General features: G+C 41.6%; 1 protein-coding gene across 1 annotated transcript; it reads left to right on the forward strand.

Moving 5' to 3' along the window:
* The first annotated feature begins 8,414 nt into the window (after positions 1-8,414).
* Positions 8,415-13,097, forward strand: LOC134208932 (uncharacterized). Its single transcript, XM_062684894.1, has 3 exons — positions 8,415-8,603; positions 9,529-12,078; positions 12,870-13,097. The coding sequence occupies exons 1-3, from the start codon at positions 8,415-8,417 to the stop codon at positions 13,095-13,097; spliced, it is 2,967 nt and encodes a 988-aa protein (XP_062540878.1).
* The last annotated feature ends 2,367 nt before the right edge of the window (positions 13,098-15,464 follow it).

The raw sequence follows: 15,464 nt of genomic DNA on the forward strand, positions 1-15,464 counted from the left end.
CTTTAGCCCCGATTTACAATTGCTCGTTTTAATTTTATGGCGGATTCAGAGATTTACACAAATTTTTAATACAGTTCTTCACGCGATTTAAAACATAAAGAATGTTGTGCTTTGTTTCGAAATTAAAAGTGGTAATAAACACAGAAATAGCAGATACTGCACATTTTCATGCCCTGACGCGGAATAAAAAATGATGATTATTTTTGTAGTATGCCTTTCGCAGCTTAGTGTTCATTAAGCACTTCCACAGTTATTGACTGCGAGGTTTCTAAGCCTAGTTACCATTTTTGCATTCGTATATCATGAGGCTAACACGATGATACTTTTATGCCCAGGGAAGTCGAGACGATTTCCAATCCGAAAATTGCCTAAACCGGCACCGGAAATCGAACCCAGCCACCCTCAGCATGGTCTTGCTTTGTAGCCGCGCGTCTTACCGCATGGCTAAGGAGGGCCCATCGGCCTCATATAGTTAACTTAATAATCAATTTTCGCCTTTCTCGTATACAAAGTATACGTAAAGGCTGTATGTCCGCTAAAAAAACGAAAACGAAACCCATAGTGCTATATGTCTGTGTGTGTGTATTTGTGTGTGCAAAATAATCTCACTAATTTTTTAGACGCTTATCCTTAACCGATTTGTAATAAGTTTCATTCGACGCAGAATCCTGGCCGAATCGGACTATGGGATTCGGAGCTATGGCCAAAATACATTTTTTTACAAAAAAAAATCTCCCTCATTTTTTGGCACTTATTCTTAACCGATTTGGTCGCAACAAGTCGCATTCGACGTAGAATCCTGTCTCATTGTTTCTTATTGGGAAATGGACAGATCGGACTATGGGCTCAGTTATGGTTTTTTTTAACACACGAGAAAGGCTCCATCACCGCTAGGTGGATCAATCGGTGGTTTTGATCAAGTTAACGAAACAATAGAAAATCGGCTTTCTTGGCGAACACTTTTCTTTGATTTTGACATAGGAAGTAAAGCGTTCTTTGCACATCCTTTATTACGGTGTCTTTGTCCAAAAAGACTTATTTTCAAAAAAATCAGTATCTCTGAAACACCTGCTACACGATAGTATAGGCTTTCCTCTTTCACGTAAGTGATTTACCCACGACATGAAAAAGGATTACAGGGTGAAATATTTTAGCGACGGTTTGATTGTCATGAGAACAACTTGAGGTATGTTCCAGAAAATTTCGCATAGATTTCGTTTAGATATTCCTTCAGGGATTCCTTCGGCAAATCTTCCAGAAATTCCTTTGTTAATTTCTCCACAAATACCTCCGAAAGGTTCCCCAGGAAATCCTTTGGAAATTCCTTTAGTTAAACCATACAAAATTCCTTAAATTATTTTTTTTTAACTCGGAAACTTGGTTGGAAATTCTTTCAGGAGCATTTCCTGAAAAATGTTGCAGAACAAAATAGTCTCTGGTGCAATTCCTAAAAAAATTGGAAATTTTCGAATAGTAACGAAATCTTCTTTTTCTTCTTGGCATTACATCCCCACACCGGGACAGAACCGCCTCGCAGCTTAGTGTTCATTAAGCACTTCCACAGTTATCAACTGCGAGGTTTCTAAGCCAGGTTACCATTTTTGCATTCGTATATCATGAGGCTAGCACGATGATACTTTTATGCCCAGGAAGTCGAGACAATTTCCAATCGGAAAATTGCCTAGACCGGCACCGGGAATCGAACCCAGCCACCATCAGCATGGTCTTGCTTTGTAGCCGTGCGTATTACCGCATGGCTAAGGAGGGCCTCTTTGAATAGTAACGAAATATCCAAAGGATTTCCTAAAAAGAATAGTGAAGAAATACAATTAGGAAAATTTCCTCGAACATTTTCAAATGAATATCTAAAGAAATTTTCGAAGGAATATCTAAATATCTACATAAATTCCAAAGAAGAATTTTGGAAGGAATTTTTTAAATATTTTTTTGAAATTTCCAGAGGAAGTTTCTAAAAAAGTTTCTGAAGTTTGTTCTTAATCTAGAATTAAGGAATTTCTGAAAGAATTTCTGGAACAAATTCTAAAAGAATTGCAGAGGGAAATTTCGAAAAAAGATTTCGGAATATATTTCTACTGTTTCCAAATAAATGACTGTAAAAGTTTCAAAGGAATTTTTGAAAGAAGTGTCGAATTAGATTCCGTTAGAATTAATCGAAGAATTTCCAGTTAAATAAAAATAATGAAGGAATTCCCAAATCAATTACAGTAGCAATACATAAAACAAGTAACCGAAAAAAAAACCAAAAATATTTCCTAAGGAATTTATAGAGGAGCCTCTGAAGCAGTGTTGGTAAAAACTCAAAATCTCAAAACTCATGGATGATTCAAATCAAGCGTGAGTTGAAACGCACCCAACTCAGCACCTAAAAACTCATGGATGAGTTGCATCATCCATTTGAATCATCGTAGGTTTTCTTTTGTTCTCCTTTGTTAAAAGCAGTGAATTGACGTTTGTCGCGTAAAATATTAGACACTCTTTTATGTATAAGCAATAAATTGCCCCAAATTGATTTCAAATGCGTTTTTAAACCAAAATGATTTTTTGGCAAATGAGTGAAATGATGCGTTTTAGCATGAAAAATTCAAGCGTGATGCATTTCTTTAAAATCGCAGACGATTTCGTTCGCACGGGAGCGCTCGTTGATTGAGATTTGTGAGTGATTTTACCAACACTGCTCTGAAGACATTTTCAATGGAATTTCTGAATAAACTCTCAAAGGAATTTACAACGGAGTCCCAAAGGGAATTTCTAGAGAATTTTCTGAAAAATTTGAAATGAATGCGTGAAGGAATTTCTAAAGCAATCCCTAAATATATTCCCCAAGGACTTCTTGTTCGCTGCAATGAATTTCCTAGAGTTTTAGAAGAAAGTTCATGCATGAATTTCTGAATGTATTCCCGAAGAACTGAAGTATTTCTTAAAAAATCTTGTAAGCATATCTTAAGGAGTTCCTGGACTAATTTCTTAAGAATTATCCGGAAGAAATCCTAAAGGAATTCCTAAGGTTCTCCTGGCGGAATTATCAAAACAATATTTGGAAAAAAATTAGAAATACTTTCAGAAGAAATTTCCGAAGGAATACCTGAAGGAGTTTCTAGATTACTTTCCGTAGCAATTCTTAAAGGTATTTGCCTTATTATTGTTTGAAGTATTTACAAAAAAATATTTGGAGGATTCTCCGAAAGAATTTTTCGATATATAGTTATGGACATTATTGGATTTCGACTACAACAATACCGGATGCGCCATCCCTGACGTATCAAATCAAGTTAGAACAATATGGATCAACGACTATAGCACCGGATGCGCTATTCATAACGCACCAAATAAATGGCCTTGGCATTCCTGACGCAACAAGTGAATGACCGACATCCACAGCGACTCCAATGTAGCAACACGGGGACCCGAATGCACCTTGGATCAGTAGGGACAAATAACCAATTTTGCTTCAGAGAGTTCAGTTCTAATTTAAGCTCAAAGCAGATAGGACCTTGATTGTAATGTAATTCTCCCCGTTAGTTTTTTTAATCCCGCTTACATACATCCCCCACTGGGACATTGCCGCCTCGCAGCTTAGTGTTCATTAAGCACTTCCACAGTTATTAACTGCGAGGTTTCTAAGCCAAGTTACCATTTTGCATTGTATATCATAAGGCTAACACGATGATACTTTTATGCCCAGGGAAGTCGGGACAAATTCCAATCCGAAAATTGTCTAGACCGGCACCGGTCTAGCCTGTCGGTACAACTTTGTTGAACGAGAAAGGAAAAACCATTTAAAAGTACGTCAAAACGTTGTAACGACACGCCGGTTTATGTCATTGATATTGCAATCAAAGCTACAGTTAATAAATGTATCATGGAATAGAGGGACTGTTCCCACAGTTCTCACTGAACATAAATTCATCTCATCGCTTTTTTGTTGTTGTTGTTTTTTAGCTGAACGTTAGAGCTATGATGCTCTTGAAGACCATAATTTACCCTTCAAGAGTTTTATAAAACCATCATAAAACCAAAATGTTACTAGGGATATTTCCATCATACATAAAACTTTATAACTCATTCGAAGTACTGAGTTTTAGCATACCGATTAATTTTAAGACATGTTCGAATTGAACTACTTTAAGTGAAGAAAAAAGTAGAGCGCAGGATACTGAGCTCAAGAATATATGCAGTTAGTATCGCAGAATAATATTGCTATCATTCGTTTTAAGACGTGTGCCACATGGGCATGGAACCCCTGCCAGGAATACCTGCTATTTACCCTATCTGTCTACATTCCTACAATACTCACTCAGGCTAATATTTCAAATCACGCCTTCCTCATTACATCACTCAATCGAAGCCAACCGCATCTACTACGGTGAAATATTCCAGTTTTACTTTCACAAAATTTGATCGCGCGATTGTTTATCTGCTGTTCGTCCCCCCGATGGGGCAGTTGAGTTACCTTTAAATGTATGTTGATTCGGACAAGCAACATTCATTCCAATAACAAATTACGGTGTGGCGATTTCCTTTAATCTCTTCCAATTTCATCATAATTCCACCTGATCGCCGCCGCACAACCCTTCCGGAGCTCGCATGGCTGTGGATGCGTGGCTTACTGATTCTTCCGCAGGTTAAAACGTAGACGTACCACAGTGGGAAATAACACTAACTCTAACTGTAAGATCGAAGACAGAACCTCGAATACCATAAAATTTCATCATTAAAAAGTAACTCAAAGTAATGCAAAAATCACGATTCAAAATCCTTTAAGTGCTAAGAATGATCCACGAATTTGAACAACATTTCGAATGATTAAGCGTAAATTGGAATTCAGCCATATTTTTGTAAAATCGGTGGATATTTCTGGTCTTCCAAAAACACAGTTTTTTTTTCATAAGTTAGAAAAGCTAATTTTTTTTTATTTCTACTATATTATGGAACGCCTATGCAACTGTTGTGTGTTATTTCCCGCATTTTACTTGGACATGTTGTGATTTGTTTTTTCTTATTCCAAGGAGAAACAGGCGACCCCAACCGGGAATGTTTTGCTCTGTGTGTCCGCTTGGCGGGATGTAAATAAATAGTTGCGTTCATTTCTCGCGTTCGCTTCTTTTTGATTAAATATTTGATTTGACTGGCAAGTGCGCCCCCGGTAAGAAAAATAACTCCCGAGTGGAGTTATTTTGTTCACACCGTCATTGCCCCGCATCAGGCTTGGACTTTTTCAGTTTTGATCTTCACACTAGTACTGAGAGTGTGCGATCATACCGCTAGGAGGACAATTAATCATTAGAACCCGTATGTTCAAAGGCGCGGCCGCTGTGATTATTGAGAGGAAATGATTCCCCGTGGGTGATGAACGGTTTCGTTCGGATGGAGGAGATTTTTCGGTTCAGTTTTAGACTACCAAATTAGGTCAATTTGTTTGGTTAGTTGGGTATTCCATCTGAAATTGACGGGTTGAAAAAGTTTTACCATGTGCCATGTTAAATATAATGATATTATAGATTTATTGTTGAGTTTATTTGAGTATTTCAATAAACATAAACCACTTAGACTCTCAAGGGGGAGGGGGCAAAAAAAGTATACGTTTGTCTACGAAGGATGACGGAGGGTGTACTAAGAGTCGACGTAGGCCCTTAATTTTTTTAAATCAATCCACACACATGAAACGTTTTACGAAAAAATACAATCTACGGACATAGCATTACTACATTGTAGTAGAATTTTATAGGCAGTGCACAGAGGGACGAATCCTTAGAAAGAGGGTCAAAAGGTCATTTTTCAAAATGATGTATTCTATTTTTTAAATATTTTTCTTGCATTATACAGGTTATAAAACATTGTAAATTACTTTGGTTGTGTCAGTTTGACGATATTGTGCCCATTGGGGTACCTTTGAAGTTGGCATGAAAACTGTTCTTAACACCATTGATAATATATAAATATGAAGTATGATATCTTTGCAATATTTTTCAAATTTGTTATTCAATCATTTCAAATTCAATACATCTTCAAAGATAACATAATCAACTATCAATTGCATACATTATATTACAAATTCATGAAATATTCACCCTTGGCTTATGGAGTCGAATTTGGGCTTATTTCGAAATTTACACATTTCGTGGTGTTTTCATGTGGTCATAAAACAATTTACCCATCATTACCCAGCGCTGAAAATCGCATGGCTACTACTTTACATTGTATATTTTCAAACTAAACCAAATTTAGGCCCCTCCAGGGCCCGCAGGTTTTTTCCGAGGCATTTGAAAATGACGTAAAATACATGAAAATGTATGTATATGTACTGTTGCGAAACTGGCAACCTCAACAGGGCGAAAGCGAAGCGAGCGAAACCATGACATATTGGTTGAACGATGCGAGAAACGTCAGGTGTAGACATGAACAAAAAGGAACAAAATTGTTTCGATGCGACAACGAGGTGATTCCAGTGCATGGTAGAAATATGGTTTATATTATATAACTTGCTATCAGAATAGTGTAGAATCTAGGTTTTCAGTAGGAAAACCGCAGGTACATTCAGTACGATAAAATTGAGATGAGTCAGTGCAAGTACAAACGATTTTTGTTATGTTTCAGGCCTTAGGTATTTCACACGAGGTCCTGTATTGTCTAATCTATTCTGTGGGTTATATGGCTACACAATATAATGCACTAAGTAAGAATCGTACAAACTGATCTGATTCTTTCATAACCCATAAAACTCTGCGTCAGCAAAGATGAATTTTGATTGTTAGGAATAATTGTTGAATTAGATCTACGCACTGAAATTCTTGTAGCTGTTGCTAACAGGATTCAGCGTTATATTTAATTATTCCTCAACAAATTCTACAAGAATTTCATCATGAGTCGGTCAGGTCATCAGTCAACCCACGGCGACGATGATGAAACCCCAAGTCACGTAGAAAGCTTAGGGTCTGCTTCGACCTCTGCTAGTCGTCGAGCCAGGCTGCAAATGCAATTACGGCGGCTCGAAGAGGAGCAAGCGATTCTAAAGAAAAGAGCAGCCCTTGAAATCGAAGCGGAATTCACCAAAAAAAAGTATGAGGCCCTGGAGGCCTCCATAGTGGACGATCCGGTGAGCGTTAGAAGCAAAGTAAGTAAGGAGAAAGCAGAGCAACAGGTACGTGAATGGATGGAAAACCTTAATACTCCTATGCAGGATGGCAATCAAGTTGCTACAGACGTACACGAAGAGCTACAAGGCGCGGTCGGTGGCCAAATTGGGAAAACAGGGCCCAAAAAGGATCGAGTGAGTGTCAACCCTCCACCTCCAGCAGCAACCAAGCCAGTGTACGTTAAGAAGCCGACGAACAAAGAACAGCCAGGAACGGATCAGCTAGGTCCAACGCCAATATCCGAAGAAATAGAGGATCTACGTCGAATGCTTGAACAGTATAAGATGTTGTATATCGCAGAAAAAGAGAAAAACCAGCGGGAGCCATCGGTACCTTTTCTCAGTGGAAGCAAGGGAGCTATCCCGAAGATGAAAGCTTCAGAGCGTTCGGATAGTCGCCCTCCATCATCAACTCCGAAGCAAACAGAAGAAAAGCAGAATCAACCCAACAAGCATCACAAGTTGTCATCGTACTCAGCAACCGAGAGATGGACAGAAGACGATCAGATTGCCCCTGAACAAGCAACGACCCGAGTAGCACACTTGTCACATACAAGTTACTGTGACTCATATGCGACCAAATTCAGTCACATTGGAGTTGCTGCAACTGAATCGATCTGAACTGCGCTACTAGGGGAGCAGCAAGTTTGGGTTACAACAAGAAATGTTTCCAAGACGCAGCATTCCATTTCTCAATAGCGCAGCGGGCACCACTGGATTCCAAACGGCGAGGAGTCGAAACGATACAGGGCATGCCAGAGCGGCACCTGTCGACACGGTTCAACATTCAGCTGGAGTCGGAATGCAGCCAGAACTTCATAACCTCTCGGTACCACTCGGTCCCACACCACAACAACTCGCCGCACGACAAATTTTACCAAGAGATTTGCCAAGCTTTGCCGGAAACCCAGCAGATTGGCCGGTATTTATAAGCCAGTATGCTTATACCACGGAGGCATGCGGCTATAGTGATGGCGAAAATATGATTCGCTTGCAGCGATGTCTTAAGGGTGCTGCCTGGGAGGCTACGCGAAGTCGCCTTATTCTGCCTGCATCTGTACCCCATGTTATTGAGGCACTTCGTATGAGATATGGGAGATCAGAGCTTCTGATTGAATCGTTGATCGAGAGAGTTAGGAACACACCGTGTCCCAAAGCAGATAAACTGGACACCATCATCGAGTATGGAACGAAAATTCAAACCTTGTGTGATCATATCATAGCTGCAAATCTCTTAGATCATCTCGGTAACCCTACCTTAATGAAGGATTTAGTAGAGAAGCTGCCAGCGGAGTATAAAATGCGATGGGCGTCTTATCGAAAGAATCAACCACTGGTGAATCTCCAAACGTTCGGCGAGTATATGGAAGAAGTCGTAGTTGATGCATGTAGCGTTTCGTCCTACGGAGGGAGCGAATACGAGAGGTCTACGAAGCGCGAGAAAGGCAAGGTATACGACCGAACTCTTCTGCACTCCGACAGTGGGGGGAGTAACAACATGGTAGCGAGGAATAGCACGAATCGGTCAACAGATTTGGGTAATAATTTTGCATGTTTGATCTGCAGAAAGGTTGGACATCGTGTAAAGGACTGTACGATATTCAAGACACTGTCCATCGATGACCGTTGGAAGAAAGTTCAAGGTCTTGGATTGTGCCGAACTTGTTTGTACAATCACGGTCGCCGATCCTGTCGAATCACTAATAGATGTGGAGTAAATGGCTGTCTAACTCGTCACCACCCCCTTCTTCACTCAAATGCAAAAGATACAGTGATTTCATATGCGGCGGCACCAATGGACCACCATTTCCACAATGAAGATCTTCCATCGCTGTTGTTTCGTATAATTCCCGTCGTTTTATACAGTGGATCTAACAAGGTAGCTACGTACGCGTTTCTTGACGAGGGGTCCAATATCTCGATGATCGAACGACAGTTAGCATCAACGCTTGGAGTAACTGGCTACCGGCATCCGTTGTGTCTTAAATGGACTGGCAACGTGACGAGGGAAGAAAGTGAATCACATCGGATAATACACCCAGGTTTTTTTTTACACGGTTGGAATTCATTAATTTCTCGGTTAACCTAAACTTTCACACCTTTTTAAATACCCCCTGAATTTTCTTTGATTTTTTGTGAATTTTTTGGTGGGGTTAACTTATTGCTTCATTGACGCTAAAGGTCTTAAACGACCAAAACCAAACCGTGTAAAAAAAAACCTGGGTGTAGTAGAGATTTCTGGCACTGATCAACGAGCACCGAAGTACCTTATGTCCGATGTAAGAACCGTGGATTCACTTGACTTGCCCAAGCAAAGTTTGTCAGTCAAGAAGCTAGCTGGAAGATTTAAACATCTGCGTGGTCTATCTATTCAGGAATACCACGACGTTACACCCCAGTTGTTGATTGGGGTTGACAATCTGAAGCTGGCTGTGCCACTCAAGGTGAAAGAAGGCAGTCCGATAGCCGTGAAAACAAGGCTTGGGTGGTGCGTGTACGGAGGTCACCAGGATGCCCGACAACTGTCCGTCAGCTACCATGTCTGCGAGTGCTCCGAAGAGGAGTCCATGGACGGAACCCTGAAGGCATATTTTTCATTGGAAGAAGTGGGAATTCAACCAGCTGGCGTCGGAATAACCGCGGATGATGAGCGTGCTTTACGGATCCTTGAGCAAACAACTAAATGGGTCGATCAACGCTATGAATCAGGTCTCTTGTGGAAATACGACGATTTTGAGTTTCCTGACAGCTATCCTATGGCTTTGAAACGGCTCCAATGTCTGGAGCGCAGGTTGGCCAAAGATCCAACGCTCAACGAGAATGTTCAGAAGCAGATCTACGAGTATGAGCAAAAGGGATATGCACACCGTGCGTCGCCTGCGGAATTGAATAGTGGGGATCTTCGTCGAGTGTGGTATTTGCCGCTGGGAGCCGTGATCAACCCGAGAAAGCCAGAAAAGGTACGGCTCATCTGGGACGCCTCAGCGAAAGTGGACGGTGTCTCTTTGAACAGCATGCTATTGAAAGGGCCGGACCAGATGACACTACTCCCTGCGGTACTCTTTCGCTTCCGGCAACAACCAGTCGCCGTGAGCGCTGACATAAAAGAGATGTTCCATCAGGTACGCATTCGGCCAGAAGATCGACACTCGCAGCGGTTTGTGTACCGAACTGACCCTACATCGCCCCCGGAAACGTATCTGATGAATGTGGCTACCTTTGGGTCCACTTGCTCCCCTGCCACGGCACAATTTGTAAAAAATACGAATGCCAAACAGTTCGTCCATGAATATCCTAGAGCGGTACAAGGAATCATCCACAATCACTATGTAGATGATTACCTTGACAGCTTTGCCACAGTAGAAGAAGCAGCGCAAATTGCGTCACAAGTCAAAGCAATCCATAAACACGGTGGATTTGAAATTAGGAATTGGTGCAGTAACCATCGAGTCGTCCTAGAGCAAATTGGAGAAAATAAGGAACAAACAATCATCGATCTGAATTCCGGCAAAGACAAACAGTCAGAACGGGTTCTTGGCATTCTTTGGGACACTGAAGCGGATGAATTTCGATTCAGCACGTCATTGCCGAAAGATATTACCCATCTACGAGCGAATGATACCAAGCCAACGAAGCGTCAACTGGCGCGATGTGTTATGTCGTTTTTTGACCCTCAAGGATTTTTGGCACCATACTTGGTATTAGGAAAAGTACTGTTGCAGGACACTTGGCGCGAAGGAACTGGCTGGGATCAACAGATCTGCGACGGAACGTTCCAGCGATGGAAGGAATGGATAAATATGTTGGACAGTATCAACCATGTGAAGATTCCAAGGTGTTACTTTTCCAATGGCGATCTTTCAACTTTGGAAATGCATACGTTTGTAGACGCAAGCGAGACGGCATATTCCTGCGTCTCTTACTTCCGAATTGCGAATCCCTACGGTCCAGCAGCGGTGGCATTTGTAGCAGCGAAGACCAAGGTAGCTCCCCTAAAACCAACAACCATTCCTCGTTTAGAGCTCATGGCGTGTGTGCTGGGAGTACGACTGGCCAAATATGTAGTCGATGGGCATTCACTAGCCGTTCAACAACACTTTTTTTGGAGCGATTCTGAGGTTGCAATGAGCTGGATAAATGCAGATCCCCGAAAGTATCGGCCATTTGTTGCTTTTCGAGTGGGAGAGATTTTGGAAAAATCAAACCGTAAAGAATGGCGCTGGATATCGTCCAAGCAAAACCCAGCCGACGAGGCAACTAAGTGGGGATCAGGACCGTTCTTTAACAAGGACAGCATTTGGTACAGTGGACCTGTAGAATTTCTTCGTTACCCTGCACCCCAGTGGCCACCGGAAAAAACCTGTGAGGTGGTGACGGATGAAATACGGGCCTGCTATTCTCATCATGAACTACAAACTCCGGTGCAATTGCTGGACGTCGAAAGGTTTTCTTCTTGGAAAAAGATGCTACGCGTGATGGCATATGTTTGGCGGTTCGTGGACAACTGTAGAACGTCAGTCATGGGCCAAGAACGGAGAAACGGTCATCTGACGCAGCCCGAGTTCAAGAAAGCAGAGGAATGTCTGTTTCGTGCGGTGCAATGGGAGTCATACGCCGACGAAATAGCAACTTTGACCAGTAATCTACTACTCCCAGTACAGAAGCGTCAACCACTGGAAAAGTCGAGCCTTCTCTACAAGATTTCACCGATGTTGGACACAGCAGGAGTTTTGCGGGTGGACGGTAGGATTGGAGCAGCTCAACACGTATCGGTCGACATGAAATTTCCAATCATTCTTCCAAAGCGACACCGTCTGACGATGCTTGTTCTAAATGATCTCCATCGAATGTTACTGCACGCCAACAACGAAACTGTCGTCAACGAAGCACGGCAGCGCTACTACATAGCACAATTACGAACACAAGTTCGACACGTATCTAAGCAATGCCAATTCTGCAAGATACGTAGAGCGCAACCAGCTGTGCCGCGAATGGCTCCCCTGCCCAGGGCTAGGTTGTCGTCTTATGTACGACCCTTCACTTACTGCGGTCTAGATTACTTTGGCCCCCTATTGGTGAAGGTTAACCGCAGTCATGTCAAGCGCTGGGTGGCCATATATACATGTCTGACAATACGTGCGATTCATGTGGAAGTTATCCACTCACTCACAACTGAATCCTGCATAAAAGGAGTACGTCGATTCGTCTGCCGTCGAGGTAGTCCTGCTGAAATCTACAGCGATAACGCTACTTGTTTCCAACTTCGCTACTTCTACTTCGAGAGCAAATCAACAAGGGGCTAGCCGCAGAATTCACCAGTACACAAACAACGTGGAAGTTTATTCCCCCGGGCACCCCACACATGGGCGGTGCTTGGGAGAGACTTGTGAGATCGGTAAAAGTTGCTTTAACCGCAATCCAGGACGGTGGGCAGAAGTTAGACGATGAGGCTTTACTAACTTTCTTAGCAGAAGCTGAAGGTATTGTCAACTGCCGGCCACTTACATATTTGCCTTTAGACTCGATTGAGCAGGAAGCTTTAACACCTAATCATTTTTTATTGGGAAGTTCTTCGGGGGTTCGTTTGCCGGTCGTACAGACAACCGACGAAGTATCTCTTCTGAAAGGTTCGTGGACAGCTATCCAGAGATATCTGGACACCTTTTGGAAACGTTGGACTAGGGAATATCTCCCAACATTAACGAAACGCACAAAGTGGTTCGGCGAAGCTGAACCTGTTCAACCCGGAGACCTAGTAATGATCATTGATGACACTAAGCGCAACGGATGGAAACGTGGGCGCGTGCTCGAGGTATTACCAGCTGCAGATGGAAGAATACGCCAAGCTATTGTACAGGCTGCCGGAGGCACTCCGGCTAGGAAACCTATTTCAAAATTGGCGGTGTTGGCGGTATCAAAGAATGCTGGAACCGAGAACATGTAGGGTTCCACCAGGGGAGAATGTTGCGAAACTGGCAACCTCAACAGGGCGAAAGCGAAGCGAGCGAAACCATGACATATTGGTTGAACGATGCGAGAAACGTCAGGTGTAGACATGAACAAAAAGGAACAAAATTGTTTCGATGCGACAACGAGGTGATTCCAGTGCATGGTAGAAATATGGTTTATATTATATAACTTGCTATCAGAATAGTGTAGAATCTAGGTTTTCAGTAGGAAAACCGCAGGTACATTCAGTACGATAAAATTGAGATGAGTCAGTGCAAGTACAAACGATTTTTGTTATGTTTCAGGCCTTAGGTATTTCACACGAGGTCCTGTATTGTCTAATCTATTCTGTGGGTTATATGGCTACACAATATAATGCACTAAGTAAGAATCGTACAAACTGATCTTATATTCTTAGTTGAGATTGCTAATTTGATTATTCTTTCATAGCCCATAAAACTCTGCGTCAGCAAAGATGAATTTTGATTGTTAGGAATAATTGTTGAATTAGATCTACGCACTGAAATTGTAAGTGAACTTTTCTCTGTTACATGATCCCTGCATAGTAATAAATAATTGCATTTCAGCTTGTAGCTGTTGCTAACAGGATTCAGCGTTATATTTAATTATTCCTCAACAATGCCAATGAATGCCACAATCACAACAATCGTTATAAATGTAGTTGAAAATGATAAAATTTCATCACAGTAAGTATAATAAACCCATTTGTTCTTATTTTAAGCCATATTTGTACTTTTGACCGTCTTTTTTTCAATCCGTCCCACTGTGCAGCGGCGTGATAGATCAATTTCAGCCATCGGTGCGATGTGGCGGCATCAATAGGCCTTCCACCGCGTACTCGAGGGTTTCTACTGGATATTATCTTCCGGCATACGAAAAACGTATTCACCGCCGAGTATTGTCCGCAGCGCCTTACTAATCTAATCTAATCTAATCTCATACATACGTTAGTATTGTCCGCAGCGCCTTACGTTCAAATACTCCGAAAGCTCTACTATCGACCTCCTACTCCAGCCTCTGTAATAAGCCTTTCATCTCACGGGTAACATCATTATCGTACGTTATTATAGAGTTCCAAGGTAAACAAATTCTATTACAACTTCAAATTTTTAACCATCCAGCACCAATTCTCTACCACCACAACTAATGAACCCATGTTGGTTGCCAGCTGTACTTTGTTCTTCTGGTACAGTTCATTAGTCTAACCCAAGTAACATTTTAAGTTTTATAAAGCTCTTGAAGACCTAAATCTCCTCTAGAAGAGTGTGATAAAACCAGTATAAACCAAAATGTCACTTGGGAATCCTCCCCGAGCAGCACAAGTCAGACAAAAATAATTGCAGCCACTTGAATGTGTCTATATCTCGTCACATATGAGTTGCAGTAACCGCCAGGCTTGTAAAATGTCATCTGCATGTCATTTGACTAATTTGCTCATAACTTTCTTTAGAAGCAAAATTTCTTCCATAATTTTGAATGTACTCATAACGCTTGAGTAGGGTTATATTTTTGTCCAAGGGTACATTGCTCTAAGTATAACATCAAAGGCTGGAGAGTGAAAACTCCCCAAAATGTCACGTGTCATTTGACATAATGTCATTGGAATGACATTTTGCCTCCCACGCCCCAGATTACATATTTACAGCAAAGTCTCGTTAGACAAAGTTGTAGGCCCATTTAACCGCTATAAGTTCGTCATACAACATGAATTGATAGCTACCTTCTGAAACAAGTTCTGGGAAAATTATACAAACGAATGCAAATGACATTTTACAACACTGGTAACCTCTGTGAAATATGTGCGATAGGGTAACTGTCTCCCTCTTAAAAGTTACAAAAGCCTCTTCCACGGCACGGTGATCAATCCCTATAATATCGATATCGCTCCCTCGAGCGCTATATTGAACAGTAGATTCGAAAGTGTATCATCCTGCTTCAATCCATCTGAGGATACAAATGATGTCAGAATTTCATCCGCAACCCTTACACTTGATTTCGATCCGTCCAGCGCAATACGGATCAGCCGTATCAGTTTCACCGGAAAACCATGTTCTATCATAATTTGTCATAATTACCGGAATAAACAATCATACATCGCCATGAAATCAATAAATAGATGGTGTGTCTGCAAGTTGTACTCCCGGAATTTAACAAGAATTTATCTCACGGTTACATTTGAATCCGCCATTGATCGGCCCTTGCGTAAACCTCCCTGATATTTTCCGATGAAGGACTCTTCAGTTGGCCTCAATATGTTGCACAAAGTTTTGTACGTGCCCTTTTTCAACATTACACAAGTATCGAGCCAAGATTTGTAACGTAAAGTACCAAGGTAGCAAAA

This window comes from Armigeres subalbatus, chromosome 2 (genome assembly GCF_024139115.2).
Source record: "Armigeres subalbatus isolate Guangzhou_Male chromosome 2, GZ_Asu_2, whole genome shotgun sequence".
NCBI classification, from domain to species: Eukaryota; Metazoa; Arthropoda; class Insecta; order Diptera; family Culicidae; genus Armigeres; species Armigeres subalbatus.

Coding starts and splice junctions, on each gene's coding strand:
- LOC134208932 (XM_062684894.1), top strand. CDS start 8,415: ATGAAGGATTTAGTAGAGAAGCTGCCAGCGGAGTATAAAATGCGATGG. Junction 8,604..9,528: donor CGAAGCGCGAGAAAGGCAAG/GTATACGACCGA, acceptor CTATCTATTCAG/GAATACCACGACGTTACACC. Junction 12,079..12,869: donor TAGCACAATTACGAACACAA/GTTCGACACGTA, acceptor AAACGCACAAAG/TGGTTCGGCGAAGCTGAACC.